The sequence below is a fragment of the Leptodactylus fuscus genome, chromosome 2, assembly GCF_031893055.1.
Source record: "Leptodactylus fuscus isolate aLepFus1 chromosome 2, aLepFus1.hap2, whole genome shotgun sequence".
NCBI classification, from domain to species: domain Eukaryota; kingdom Metazoa; phylum Chordata; class Amphibia; order Anura; family Leptodactylidae; genus Leptodactylus; species Leptodactylus fuscus.
The window spans coordinates 111,775,934-111,790,360 of NC_134266.1; the positions used below are offsets into that span (position 1 = coordinate 111,775,934).

Genomic DNA, 14,427 nt, shown 5'->3' on the forward strand with positions numbered 1-14,427 from the left:
GGCAACAGTGACTCAAATAGCCACCCGTTACAACCAAGGTAGCCAGAAGAGCATCTCTGAACGCACAGTACGTCGAACTTTGAGGCAGATGGGCTACAGCAGCAGAAGACCACACCGGGTGCCACTCCTTTCAGCTAAGAACAGGAAACTGAGGCTACAATTTGCACAAGCTCATAGAAATTGGACAATTGAAGATTGGAAAAACGTTGCCTGGTCTGATGAGTCTCGATTTCTGCTGCAACATTCGGATGGTAGGGTCAGAATTTGGCGTCAACAACATGAAAGCATGGATCCATCCTGCCTTGTATCAACGGTTCAGGCTGGTGGTGGTGGTGTCATGGTGTGGGGAATATTTTCTTGGCACTCTTTGGGCCCCTTGGTACCAATTGAGCATCGTTGCAACGCCAAAGCCTACCTGAGTATTGTTGCTGACCATGTCCATCCCTTTATGACCACAATGTACCCAACATCTGATGGCTACTTTCAGCAGGATAATGCGCCATGTCATAAAGCTGGAATCATCTCAGACTGGTTTCTTGAACATGACAATGAGTTCACTGTACTCCAATGGCCTCCACAGTCACCAGATCTCAATCCAATAGAGCATCTTTGGGATGTGGTGGAACGGGAGATTCGCATCATGGATGTGCAGCCGACAAATCTGCGGCAACTGTGTGATGCCATCATGTCAATATGGACCAAAATCTCTGAGGAATGCTTCCAGCACCTTGTTGAATCTATGCCACGAAGAATTGAGGCAGTTCTGAAGGCAAAAGGGGGTCCAACCCGTTACTAGCATGGTGTACCTAATAAAGTGGCCGGTGAGTGTATGTTATACCTCCTCCCAGGGTGGCACTTTTCTAGCCGAGTATGTATCAAATACATCCCCACTACTATTTATGACATCTCAGGATTGGTTAGGGCTATGAAGATGGGTTTGGATTCATCAGATTCATAAAGATCAAAGAGAGATCCACTGTCGAAATATATGTGGGAGGCGTGCACTTAATGTTAGTTGTAGCCACAGCGATCCAATACACCCACACAAGAGGCTAACATATGCAAGTATAACAACTACAATGGATCGGCCATACCCTAGTAAAAGTATGCATGGAGCCACCCTGGGGATAATGTAGGCCACCACTCCAATCTCCACAAACTCTAGCACTGGCACACTGATTCAGGTATCACTGTTAAATAAACATGCTTCCCTCTACGTATTTTGCTTGTCAATGAGTCAAGCTCATCAGGAGTTTCTAGCCCTCATTTACATAGTACCGAGAGAACGATGAAGTGAGGTAAAAGCCACAGTTCCTGGAGCCTTACGCTAGGTTCACACCTGCGTTCAGCTGTCCGTTCTGTGGTTTCCGTCTTCTGCATGCCAGAAGACGGAAACCACAGACCGGGTCCGGCCGTGAGCGGCGGTGAGCGTTTTATGCTCTCCGCCGCGAAACCGGTTTTTTCAATCCGGACACAGAGTACTGCATGTCCGACTCTGTGTCCGGATTATAAAACCCGGTTTCGCGGCGGAGAGCATAAAACGCTCACCGCTGCTCACGGCCGGACATCTTTCTCACCCATTCAAATGAATGGGTGAGAGAGTCCTGCAGGTTTCCGTCTCCTGCTCTGTTTTATGCAGGAAACGGAAACCTGAAGTACGGAGTGCCGGGCGCAGATGTGAACGAGCCCTTAGTGGTAGGTACTTAGAGCAGCCAATGAGCATAGCGGTGGCCAGCGATATCCCCAGGGTGGCTCCATGCATACTTTTACTAGGGTATGGACGGTCCATTGTAGTTATTATATCTGAATATGTTTGCCTCCTGTATGGGTGTGTTTGATCGCTGTGGCCACAACTAATATTGAGTGCACGCCTCCCCACATAAATTATTTCTCTGATTATATTTCACTATTGATTCTGAGAATATTTACTAGTGGTCGCCTAATTATTCATCATAGGGAATACTGCTCACATTCGTTACAACTGACTATAGGGGTGTCTTTCAAGTAGTATGCAAAGCAGTCCAGTTATTGAGTGTGAGGATGCGACAGGGCCTTATTACCTATACCCCGTACAGGAAATTATTTAAGGGGTATTTTGTATTGTTTTTTGTGGGGGGCTGACGCTTCTCTATAGGAGACTTTTAATTGTCATTAAAAGTTCATTTTTATCTTCATATTTTCTTTGGGGTACCTATTCTGTGAGGATAGTTTAGTTAGTGGTGTCCAATTCAGCTTCTGATTACCGTAAATTGTTACAAAGTTACATGAAGGTGGACATGGCCATTGAGACATATTGTCTACCGGTTGTCTACTTTCATATATAGGGTTTAGGGGTTCACTTGCTTTTCATGGTGTGTAACCCCTGCATTTTATAGGATGATACTTTTTTAATATTTCCAGCTTCAAAGCAGATTTTTGTTCTTTCCAGTTCTGATGATTTTATGAAGACATGTGCTTGCAGGTGTAGGCCTTAGTCATATGAATGCACTTGTTGAACTCATATTTTTAGCAGGTTTGGTGCGTATCACTTTTTGTTTGGTTTCCACTTTTAGCAACTAATATACATCTATTTGCATTTTTTAAAAAATAAAACATACACTTTAGATCAAAATTGCAATTTAAGTTTTATTTGTCCATCTTAAAATTATGAAAATTTCCCTGGGTACCAGAGGAGAGAAAAATCTGAAAACCCCTGTCAGTGAAACGGTTAATGTAGTGAACAGAGCTTTTTCACTCACAAAGCTAAAAACATTCATCACTATAGTACAAGTAGCAATTCCTGGCCCACCCACACCACATTAACTGTGGTGTTGGGGGGGGGGGTAAGGTCATTGAAAATTTTGCTATGGGGCACTATGAATTTTGTCAACACACCTGACTCCAGCTTCTCTCTGATCTTATTAGCTGGAAAACAGTGAAGTAAGAATTAACCTAAAATACCTGATAGTTACGGAGATAAAACTCTTGCATTCCTGGCAGCACTGTTTTAAAAGGAACCCAGATCGCCTGCATGGACGTAGTGGCATCTGCTTCTGAAAAGTGGTACGTAGCACAGGCTGAGCCATCCCTGTGACAACATGATAACATTCATGGCATAAGTCTCTATATCATACTAACATTTACAACTGCATTCACCGGCATTGCTAATATCAAGTGAGCTGAAATGTGTGCCGCCTTGTTCTGTGACAAGTGTGTCATGGTTCTTCTGTCTGTCTAGATATTATACATAATAATTATCTATAGTTATATAGCAGAAACATGTTGTGTATAGCTCTGACATAGTATTTACTAGAGCTAATACTTTTATTATATACTAGCAGAAGGACCCGGCTTTGCACGGGTATATTACATTTTATGTTTGTGTAGTGGCCCCATAAGAATTGTCCAATTTTGCACTGATGTATTTTGTATGTTGTTTGTGTGTATGTCCATAAGCGTCATGTGATTATGTGTATCTCATTTTGGATATCAGTGAAAAACCTGTGATCAGTTGCTATGGATACCTGGAGTAAAGCTGTATCTAATCCTTCCCCGTGTAGTACTGTGTGCAGATGCACATATCTAATCCTCTGGCGTGTGGTACTGATGCGCGTATCCTCCCCGGTGTGGTATTGTGTGAAGAGGCACGTATCTAATCCTCCGGCAAGTGAAACTGTGTGCAGACGTGCGTATCTAATCTTACGGCATGTGGTACTGTGTGCAGATGCGCGTATCTAATCCTCTGGCGTGTGGTACTGTGTGCTGAGATGCGTATGTAATTCTCTGGCGTCTGGTATTGTGTGCAGAGGCATATATCTAATCCTGCCCCATGTAGTACTGTGTGCAGAGGCAGGTATCTAATCCTCACCTATGTGGTATTGTGTCCAGTAGCGCGTATCTAATCCTCCGCCATGTGGTATTGTGTGGAGAGGCGCGTATCTAATCCTCTGGCACGTGGTACTGTGTGCAGATGCACATATCTAATCCTCCCCCGTGTGGTATTGTGTGCAGTGGCGTGTATCTAATCCTCCGGTGTGTGGTATTGTGTGAAGACGCATTTATCTAATCCTCTGGCGTGTAGAATTGTGTGCAGAGGCGTGTATATAATCCTCCCCCGTGTGATACTGTGTGCTGAGACGCGTATCTAATTCTCTGGCGTGTGGTACTGTGTGCAGAGGCATGTATCTAATCCTCCAAAGTGTGGTACTGTGTGCAGAGGCACGTATCTAATCCTTCCCTGTGTGGTATTGCGTGAAGAGGCGTGTATCTAATCCTACGGCGTGTGGAACTGTGTGTAGACGCGCGTATCTAATCCTACGGCGTGTGGTACTGTGTGCAGACGTGCATATCTTATGCTCTGGTGTGTGAAACTGTGTGCAGATGCGCATATCCAATCCTTTGGCATGTGGTATTGTGTGCAGATGCATTTATCCAATCCCCCGGCATGTGGTACTGTGTGCAGACGCGTGTATCTAATCCTTTGGCATGTGGAACCGTGTGCAGACGCACGTATCTAATCCTTCAGTGTGTGGAACTGTGTGCAGAAGCGCATATTTAATCCTCTGGTGTGTGGGACTGTGTGCAGACGTGTCTATCTAATCCTCTGGCGTGTGATACGGTGTGCTAATCTGTGTATCTAATCCTCTGATGCGTGTATCTCAGTTTGGATATCAGTGTTGGCTCGTACATGTGGAGTGACCGTGTGTATTGCAGTTGGAATATTGTATTCGGTAAGGGGGGGCATTGTGTTTGGAATGCTATATCTCAGCAACGGTACGTCTGAGCTAGTTGGAGTCTGGACTTAAACCTTCCCGGATGCCTGAGGTATCTCTGTACCAAATTTGGTGAAGATCGGTACAGTCGTTTGGTTTGAAGTAGAAAACAGACAGATAGAAATTCATTTTTATAATATAGAGAGATAATGTAAAGCCTTCATCACAGAGTGCAGTATCAGTATATTTATTAAAAAGGATTTTTCACCACCTCCACCAATTCAAATTCTTAGAATCTGTTATTAGCCTCCACCGTTCCTGACCATCAATCAATTAGGTTTGGTTCTTGATGTGCTAAAGAGTTATTCCCATTTCAAGAGTCCTATCTTTACTGCTAACTTATTGTTTTAGCAATGTTGCTTTGTTTACCTATGTGAAAATTATTCCTCCTATTGTTTACACATTGTTGTCAGGGCTCCTGGCATGTTATGCATTTGCCGGTCAGATGACATGACTCACTCACTGCTCTCTGGAGGGAAGGGTGGCTGAGTTCTCTGTATTCAGAGCTAGTTTTAGCTTCTCTGTGGTCTGGTCAATCAGACCAGTTAAAGGGGTTGTCCCATCACAAGGATCCTATCTATACTGCTTGTTAATGTGGATTTAAGACTTTTCCTAAATACAATGCTTCAGCAAAACTGCTTTGTTTGTCCACTATCTTACTTTATTCAATTCTTTGTGGCCACAGCCCTGACTTAGCTGCTCATGAGTCAAGTGATGTATGTGCTGCTCTCAGGGGGGAGGGAGGAGGGGCTAAGTGCAGGGAGCGAGCCTGTGTATCTAGCTATTCCTGTGTCTACACCACCTGACCTAGCTTCCTGCACTCAGATAGGGGAGAGGAGCTGCTTTCATTTCTTCTGTTCTCGCAGGCTAGCTAATTCAATTGTGTTCATTATGGCAGAGACAGGCAGTCTCTGTATGTAACACAGAATGGAGTTGCTGCTGCCTGTACTTCATAGTCCAATATGGGTGGGCGGGGCTACATGTGAATTTGTGGGCGGAGCTAAACGGCAGGTTGCATGTGAAAATGATGCAAGAAACCAGGAAGAAAGAAGATTTTACAGCAGTAAAGACTGATGCGTATGTGAGGTGGGAATACCCCTTTAATTGCAGTTTGCTGATAAAGGCTTGGACAGTGTGAGGTATCTCTACGTAAACACAAATATAACATTGAGTTTACTCCAACTCATCCTGGTAGGATGTAAGTGTTTTCCAACCCTGTGTAATGTAAAATGCATTTACTGTGCATATTTGATTTGCATTATTATAGATTTCTAGTAATCATAATAATCTCTCAAGGTAAAAGCAATGTCTACCACCAGCTTGTTGAAGAATACAGGAAGTGAGAAGAAGAGAGCAGGAAAAGCTACTAAGAGAGAGGGAGATGGGAAAATCCATTCAAGCTAAATATTGTCAGAAGGGCAGGAGAAGGAAAGAGCGCATAATTCAGAGCTCCAATCATAGGCAGCCGGTGTCAGCGCTTAAATTTATACTTCGTCTGATTCTGCATGACACAGTCTTCCTGTCAGTACAGAGTCTGAGTAGCATATGAGCCACTAAAACAAACAGCACTGAATGCTAGGGAGTGGTGCAGCATTTATTAAATGATGTAAAAAGCTAGACTTCTTTGAGGAGGTTAAAGTTCCTCTTACATATCCAAAACTTAAAATGGATACATAAAAGATGTGTTGTAGGAGTCTTCCATTAATAATTCTGTTACTATTAAGCCTGAGGTCAATGGTGAGCAAAACTGCACATTAACACATTTTTAATTAACTGTAACACTAGAGCATTCAAGTAGCAGTAATAGTTAAAGGGAGTCTGCCAACAGGGTGAAGCAAAATAAAACAGCAACACAGATAGGTCAGGTCCACCTCAATGAACTGCCTTTTTTACCTATGAAAATTTGTACCTCTGTTACCGAGCTATTAATTTATTTAACAACATGCAAATGAACAGCTTGGAGCACAGAGGACGGCTCCTTTGCTCCTTAATGCTGGCGTGAACTTGAAGACAAAGGGAAAGGTGAGATTTACGCATCGTTCCCTGGCCCTGTCATTCAATGAATGGAGGAGGCAAAGAGGACATAGCCTTTAAGGAAACGGAATAATGACTGACTTCTATTAGGAACAAGATCACTTTCTTCTTGGTTTTATATCAAATACACTATCTAAAGGAATCCATAAACCATAAATTGCTGCAGGAGATTTCTCCTTACATTCATACAGGTTCATCTAATGGAGGGGTGCACAAGCTTTTCTGGCCAGAGAACATATTCATTTCAAAGGGCCTATTCGCATATCTGTTTTTTTTATGGACCATTTAAAAAAACAAAACAAAAAAACCTGACACACACTCTCTTTCTCCGTTTTAACAACTTTGGAACAGTTAAATTCATATGGACCAAACACAGAAGAGTCGCTCCCACTATTGAAATCAATAACCGTGCCAGTGGTCCCACTATGTTCTATCCCTGTACTGTGACAATATGGAGTCAACAGACCTATTATGATTTGTTACTATGCAACTAAATTTAAATGGATGAATCACAGCAGAGGTGCTGTCCTTATTTAATTCACTAGCGGCAGTGTTTCTTCTTCGATAGCAGGACCACCACTGACAACAGCGGTGCTGGTCCAGCTATAATATATCCCTATGCTGTGAAACTATAATGTCACAGTACAGGGATAGTAAATAACATTGGTGCCAGTGGAGGATTTTCACTCCTCACCTTCCCAACTCCATGACATTTTTATTTTTCAATTCACTGAGGGATTTGAGGGTTTATTCTTCATAATGGTACCATTTATTATTCTATATAATGTACTGGGAATTTGGAAAAAAAAATCAGAATGGGATTAAATTGGAGAAAAAGAGCATTTGTGCGACTTTCTTACAGGCTTAGATTTTATGGTTGCAGCCAAAATGCTAAGTCACCTGTACTCTATGTTTTGTTACAATTCTGGGGAATACTAAATTTATAAAATTTTATTTACATTTTAACCCCTTAACAAAAATGTAAAACCATGCAAACAATGTAAAGAGTATTTTTTTTTTCAGGGCCAGGTTTACTTGTAAGTTGCACCATTCTGGAGGCTATCTATTGCCTTGATCACTTTTTTTAGAAATTTCTATCAGAGTCGAAACAACGGTTCGGCACTTCTGTTTTTTTTTTTCCTACTATGATTTTCACCATTTGGGAAAAATATTGTTTTAAGTTTGTAGACTGGGCATTTTCGGCCACAGGGATACCTAATGTGTACATGTTTCACAGTATTTTGTAACTTTTTATATGTATTCTAGGCAAAGGCAGGTGATTTAAACTTCTAGTTCTTTTTGTTTTTTTTAATATTTTTTTTTAACTTTTTCTTAAAACAATTTGCATTTAGATCTTGAACCCTAGGGGGCTTAAAGGGGTTGTCCCATCTCAAGGATCCTATCCATACTGCTAGCTTATGTGGATTTAAGACTTTTCCTAAATAAATTGATTCAGCAAAACTTCTTTGTTTGGCTATTATCTGAGATTATTCACTTCATTGTTTACACTGTGTTTCTATAACCACGGACCTGGGGATGATCTTATCTCTCCGCCCAGGACAAGTGACGTAGCTCCCTGCTCTCAGGAGAGTGGGGGAGCTGAGTGCTCGGGACTCGGGAGCAGCTTGTATTTCTGAGCTGTTTATCTCCGGTTCTTCCAGTTATCAGTCTGCTAATTGAATTTTGCTGATAAGGGCTGAAACAGGGAGTCTGTTACCTCTGTATGTAACACAGACCTAAAACTGAGTTTATTGCAAGTTGACTCTTGGTCCTGTAGCATGTAAGTTTGTTTTTCTCTCCCACCATTCTCATCACCTATCAAATCCAGCTTTGCTACATCAGCTTCATATTGTGCATCTTCCAGTGATACTGTGCTAATTTATTTACAACCATCCCTCATTACTGACTGGAAACATGCACTGCTATGAAGAGAGCTAGCATAGCTGGCTTTGTCTGGGAGGCAGCAAGTGAAACCCCGCCCACCAATTCACTGAGAAAACCAGGAAGTGAACAGAGCATACAGCCTGCAAGTTGGTGAACAGGCGAAGTGGGAATACCCCTTTAATCACTAATGCAACACATTACAATGCTAATACATTGCAAAATAATAGGCCTGAGAGTTTTCAATACACTCTTAAGTGTGATGGTAGTGGTGGTGCTGGAAGAAGGGTTCTCCAACCTGCAATACAGTATACAGAGATTGCTGCACACAGTGGCGGCCAATTTATTTGAATTGACAGACCACTCCTGCCTGGAGTTTTATTGGTTTCCTGGTGTGAAATACTTCAAAATCAATATGTTAAAACTCATGTTAATGAATGCTACATCTGTACAGTACAGTAGCCACAGCGATACAGAATTTATCAAAATGATCAAGATTTAGCAAAATAAGTGCGACCAGGGCATGGCCTTAATTTGCCATGGTGCCCTGAGAGATATAAGAGGTGGAATCATATACAGTAGTGTGCCTTAGGTAACTCTTCCTTTTTACTATGCACTAACTGCACCTGGTATGTATTCCTAATGTTTGTACCCACTCACCTGTGTTCAAGGGCAGCTACCAAAAAACCAATGGATGCCAGTTCAATACATAGGGAGGAGTATACTGTTCTGAGGGAGGGAAAATAAAAAGGATATATATATTGGTGGATAACAATCCTATATAACCATTTCAGCTATTCATGTACTGGGGTAGATACTGTATCTCATGGGAAATACTTACATGTTAGGAAGTTTGCTAAAACATAATATAGTAAAGTATTTTTGTGTGTCACCTAATATACTATGCAGAAAGTACTTCTGTATGTTCTCAGTTTCAATTCATATGCTATACAGCGAGCCCTTCCATAAATGGTTTGCTGAGCCAGTGTGTTCACACCCATTATAATACTCTAAGTAATATCTAGTTTCTGAAATCTAAAGCCCCTGGCATGGCATAGTTACAGCCTTAAAGAGGTTGTCCAAGAATTACAGATGTCTGGCAGGATGTTGGGGAAGGTGAAACATTAAAAAAGGAAATTCATGCTCACCTGCCCCAGATGCACCAATGTCCTCCACAACTGTCCGGTTGCTTGTTCTAGTGGATGTCCTTGCTGAACGTGACCGCTGAGGCCACTTATTTTTTACCTTCCCCAGTCTCCTGCCAGATATCTATAATCCCTGGACAACCCCTTTAAGTGTGTAGTATAGTACTATACATACATATATATGTACTATAACACTGTTTTGTTGACCTAAATGGGTTATGTGGGGAGGTTTATTACATTGCAGTCACTTCATTGGAGAAACCTCTTAATGACATGTTACGTCTTACATGGTAGCATTTTGGGATATATAATGCATAGTAGAAGAGGTTGGTTGAAGACAGAGAACCATCAAGTGCAACTTATAACCCTACAGTGTTGATCCGTAGGAAATTAAAAAAACAACACAAAAACAAAATAAAAACCACACATCCCATGATGGTAATGCCACTTGCTTCATCATTTTATTTATTTTGCGCCAACATATTCTGCAGCACTTTACAAAATGTAGGGTTCAAGAACAAACAAAAAAATATGTTACAGAGAAATAGTCACTTCACAGAATGGGACTCAGGGCCCTGCTCACAAGAATGTATAATCTATGAGGTAGAGGGACTGGCACAAGAGGAAGCAGTTGTGACCTAGGAGGTAGCATTGTTTATACATTTTTTGTGATAGAGGTTACTTTCTTTTCACATAACAAAGCTGTACAAGCCGTCGCCAGTCGTGTCCTTTAATGTGCAGATGGTGCCTGGACATACAAAGTTATTTTGAAAAGGCATCATATACTGTGGGGTAATGTGGGAGCATTAACAGAGAAAGGTTCATTTTAGGGATTCTAACTATTGAAGGGTGTTAGAGTCAAATCCTCCATCTTTGTATTTTGTCAGTCATCTTGTAACCTTTCACACATAAACTGTGTAAGTAAGTCGCAGCTGGCTATTTGTATATCTTATCTTCATGGTATATGGAGGTCACTGAGACTCATTTAGCACCAACATGACATCTTATCTCTGTTTCCATGATATATGCATATAGACATAGTGTGAGCTGCTAGTTCACACATAAGTGTTTTTGAAGCTTTCTTTGTTTAAGGACAAAGTACAAAGTCCATTAAGCTGTAATGATATGCAAATTACATAAGGCCTCAGCCAATAGTCATGTGCCAGGTTTATCTTATAACCAATCATTTTATGCCAACCATGTTATGTTATTAGAATAGTCCAACCTGCTCTTGTCTGTATTGTATTTAAACCACCTTTGTGCACCATTAAATTAGAACTCACTTGATACACCATCAGTTGTGTGTGTGTGGCTTCTCCAGACCTGATAATGGGCGTAATTACTTCAGGCCTGATATTTAATTTGGAACTCAGCAACATACTCTATCATGGGGACCCCTTAATGTCCCTAACAGAACCTGACGCCCATCGTGGGGAATCGATAATCGTTTAATGTGCAGCCGATAGTGTACTGATCCACTCACCAACCGATTTGGAGACGGGCCCGGAGGACCTCAGATGAATAAAACGGCGCTGTAACGGTAAGTCCTTTTCTTGCCAAATAACTAATCTGAGTTCCTACGTGTTCCGGATCCTGTGTGTCGGTGAGTGAAGATTAGTGCTGCATATGTTATAACAATCGATGCCATATTATATAGTGTGCAAGAACCTGAATAGTATGTTGTCTGTAGTGGGGTGGGAAATGTTATACCTCATTCTTTGTCTACTGTCCATGCTGTCATTTGGTTGCTACATCTGTTATAGAGTGTAAAAAGCGGCGCAGAAGAGAGAGTTATTCTTCATCCTTAATCCCTAGAGTTGCGAGAGTGGAAGTACTGAGTGATTGAAAAGTCCTTGTTTTGGACACTAAGGACTGAGTAGAATCTGAGTAAGTACATGCAATGATTCAGGGGTGTTCGATAGAGGGACACAGACAAAGTGGAGTCTGTGGAAACCAAATGAGGGTTTTGCCCTGAGCACTACGCCAGAACATGCACATTAGAGATTAGTTCAATGAAAACAGAGTGACTGTTTGGGAGGTCCCACTAGGTGAGTCAAAAGTGACCCTCTATTGTCTTAATTGCCCTAGAGGAGTGGGATGCTCACGGCTGACTGGCCATCAGCTATTATGGGGGAGGGACCCTCTGAGGTAGGGTATACCCCCATATGAACTAATAGGAATGGGAGAGAGAGAAGAAGATGCCGCTCAAAAAAAAAAAAAAAAAAAAAAAAAAAAAAAAAAAGAGCAGGAGTTACCAATGGAGAATAGGCAGAACAGATACAGGGATAGAGGGTAACCAGGAAGTGTTTTAATTGTGGAAACCAGGGACATTTGGCTAGAGATTGCTGGTGTCCTAAGCGAAGGACAAAGGCTTTGAGTGTAAGGAAATGTATAGTGAGCATCCATTGACAGTCCAGCTAAAGGGTTAATGTGCTCAGCACTTAGCATTGTGTTGTTAGTTTGTTGGTTAGTGGAAAGTGGAAACATGATATGTTTTGTGGTGAGGATACTGCAGGTTAAGTGTAGGTATGTGTATATATAGGCTTGGGGGTGGACATTAAGTTATTTCTAGAATGTCTATAGTGTCCTTTTATTCAGGAAAGGTTTCCCATTTTGAGAATGCTCCTCTCATGGTAATGTTTTTAAAATTGGATAAATGGCATAAATATGAGATCAACATTATTATGTTTATTTTATAGTAATATGCAAATTGGTAAGAAGATGAAGGCAACTATTTACATGTTTTGGTTTGTTTTCTCCTCAATATTTAGCTGTGCGGGAATTATAACTAACTCTGTGCCTATTTGTAGGAATAAGCCGTCCCGAGACGATAAGTGATATCACGGTACAAAATATATGAAAATTTTTATTTTAGTTCAGACAAGTTCTTTTTGATTTAATTGACATTTGTTTTGTTTTGTCTGGAGCTCCAGTGTGACGTTGCATGTTTGTATGGAAGGATCAGAAAAGTGAATGGGCCCATATATGTGTGTCAGTTATATGTACATGTTACATGTGTCTGCTATGTGTACATGTTCTGTTTGTCCATGTCTGTATTGTTACATTTTCAGTCTCCACAGCAAGCAGATATTGAATGCTGATAACCACAGAGGGTGGTGACAAGTAGATATGAAAGGGAGGCATAAAAGTTCTTTCCATTGTTGAATATATATGTGTGTTCTGGTGTAAATGAGATGTACTTGATATACCATGTACATGTATTATGTACTCAGTGTGTATTGGTGCGTATGTGTATCAATTATATCAGATGGGCTTTACACTTGTAACATAAATATTTGTTATGGGTTTATACTATAATTCCAAGAATGTTAACAATCGGGATTTATTGTGTGAAAAAGTTATTCAGATGTTCCTTCTGATATGGGATTAGGCCCCATAGGGGTAGGCAATACATGTGAACTATCTTGCCACAAGGGGCACAGAACGCCCCTAATATGTACACGCAGGTAAAGATAAATTGCAGTTCTACAAAATTAAAGTGGTGTTTCTGGGTCATTGTTTGCTACAAGGTGTTAGATAGCTGTGTAAGTAGATCAGAAGTCACTCGCATATCTGCTCTGTAATTTAAGGCTTCCGCCTTCTCTGCTGATATATGTTGAGTATTTACTTACCTTAATGAATTTTTGGAGTGTTTAGAAGTTTTAAAGAACTGAATTTACTTGGGATTGTATAAATAAGTCTGCTGGGATATGTAGTACTACAGCTATGATAAGTGTGGGGAGAGCCAGCGCAGCTGCTTCCATGATAAGACAAAGGGGTAATAAATCTTTCATTGGAAACAAAGATGACAATGGCTGGATATCTCAGGCTGCAGTGTGTCTTATCTATGTCTTCTAAATGTAAGCTTTGCATTCTGTGCTGCACTACAAGTCCCTTCTAACCTGTTAACAATAGTTTCAGGGGAGGAGTAAGGAGAGTCAGATAACTTAAAATTAATTTTACTTTTGCTGATTTGGTTATGTAAATGATGAATCTATTGTTAACTCTGATGAGAATTCTTTTATTTTAGATGATTCTCGATTTGGGAATGATGGTGGATTCTGCACCAGATATGTCATGGTCACTGAATATGAGGTAAACCAAGGGTAAAACCAAGCACAAAGTAGAACCATTATGGAACTGTATGGGTCTCAGCTCATGAAGCTGAACTAGAAGCCATCACTGAGACAGGGTACAATGTCTGAGGGTAGGTGTTTGATATAGTGGGACTATGGTCCAATCTGGAAAGCGAGAGCTTTCTGTAGGGTCAATGTTAAGCTTAAAAGGATTTCCATGCTGTTCAGGTAGTGATAGACCCTGCTGCCCCCACACAGGTGGGTATAGTCAAAAGTCAGGACACACACTAAGGCTGATACGAAGGAAAGTAGAGGTAACTTGTGGGCAGACACTGCCACTAACCCAGTTGCAGAGGCCTAGGGGATATGCCTTACTGATAATTGGTCATTATACTCGACCCAAACCCCCCTTTTAGCTCTCTTTTCAGGTTTTACAACACTGAGGCACCAAAAATGGTCCAGGACTACAGTAAAAGAGGATGTACAAGTCCTGATCTCCGGTGGTAAGAGAATATATTTACTGAGTGCATTGTCCCCACT

The 14,427-nt window shown here is 41.2% G+C and overlaps 1 protein-coding gene across 1 annotated transcript in view; it reads right to left on the reverse strand.

The window, feature by feature from the left end:
* PAFAH2 (platelet activating factor acetylhydrolase 2) overlaps positions 1 to 14,427 on the reverse strand; it is a 46,470-nt gene that overhangs the window by 27,333 nt on the left and 4,710 nt on the right. The window contains exons 4-5 of the mRNA XM_075264391.1: positions 9,327 to 9,395; positions 2,941 to 3,067 (exon numbers count right to left, since the gene is read on the reverse strand). Coding sequence (XP_075120492.1) covers positions 2,941 to 3,067; positions 9,327 to 9,395 — 196 coding nt within the window. The remainder of the gene's footprint in view (positions 1 to 2,940; positions 3,068 to 9,326; positions 9,396 to 14,427) is intronic.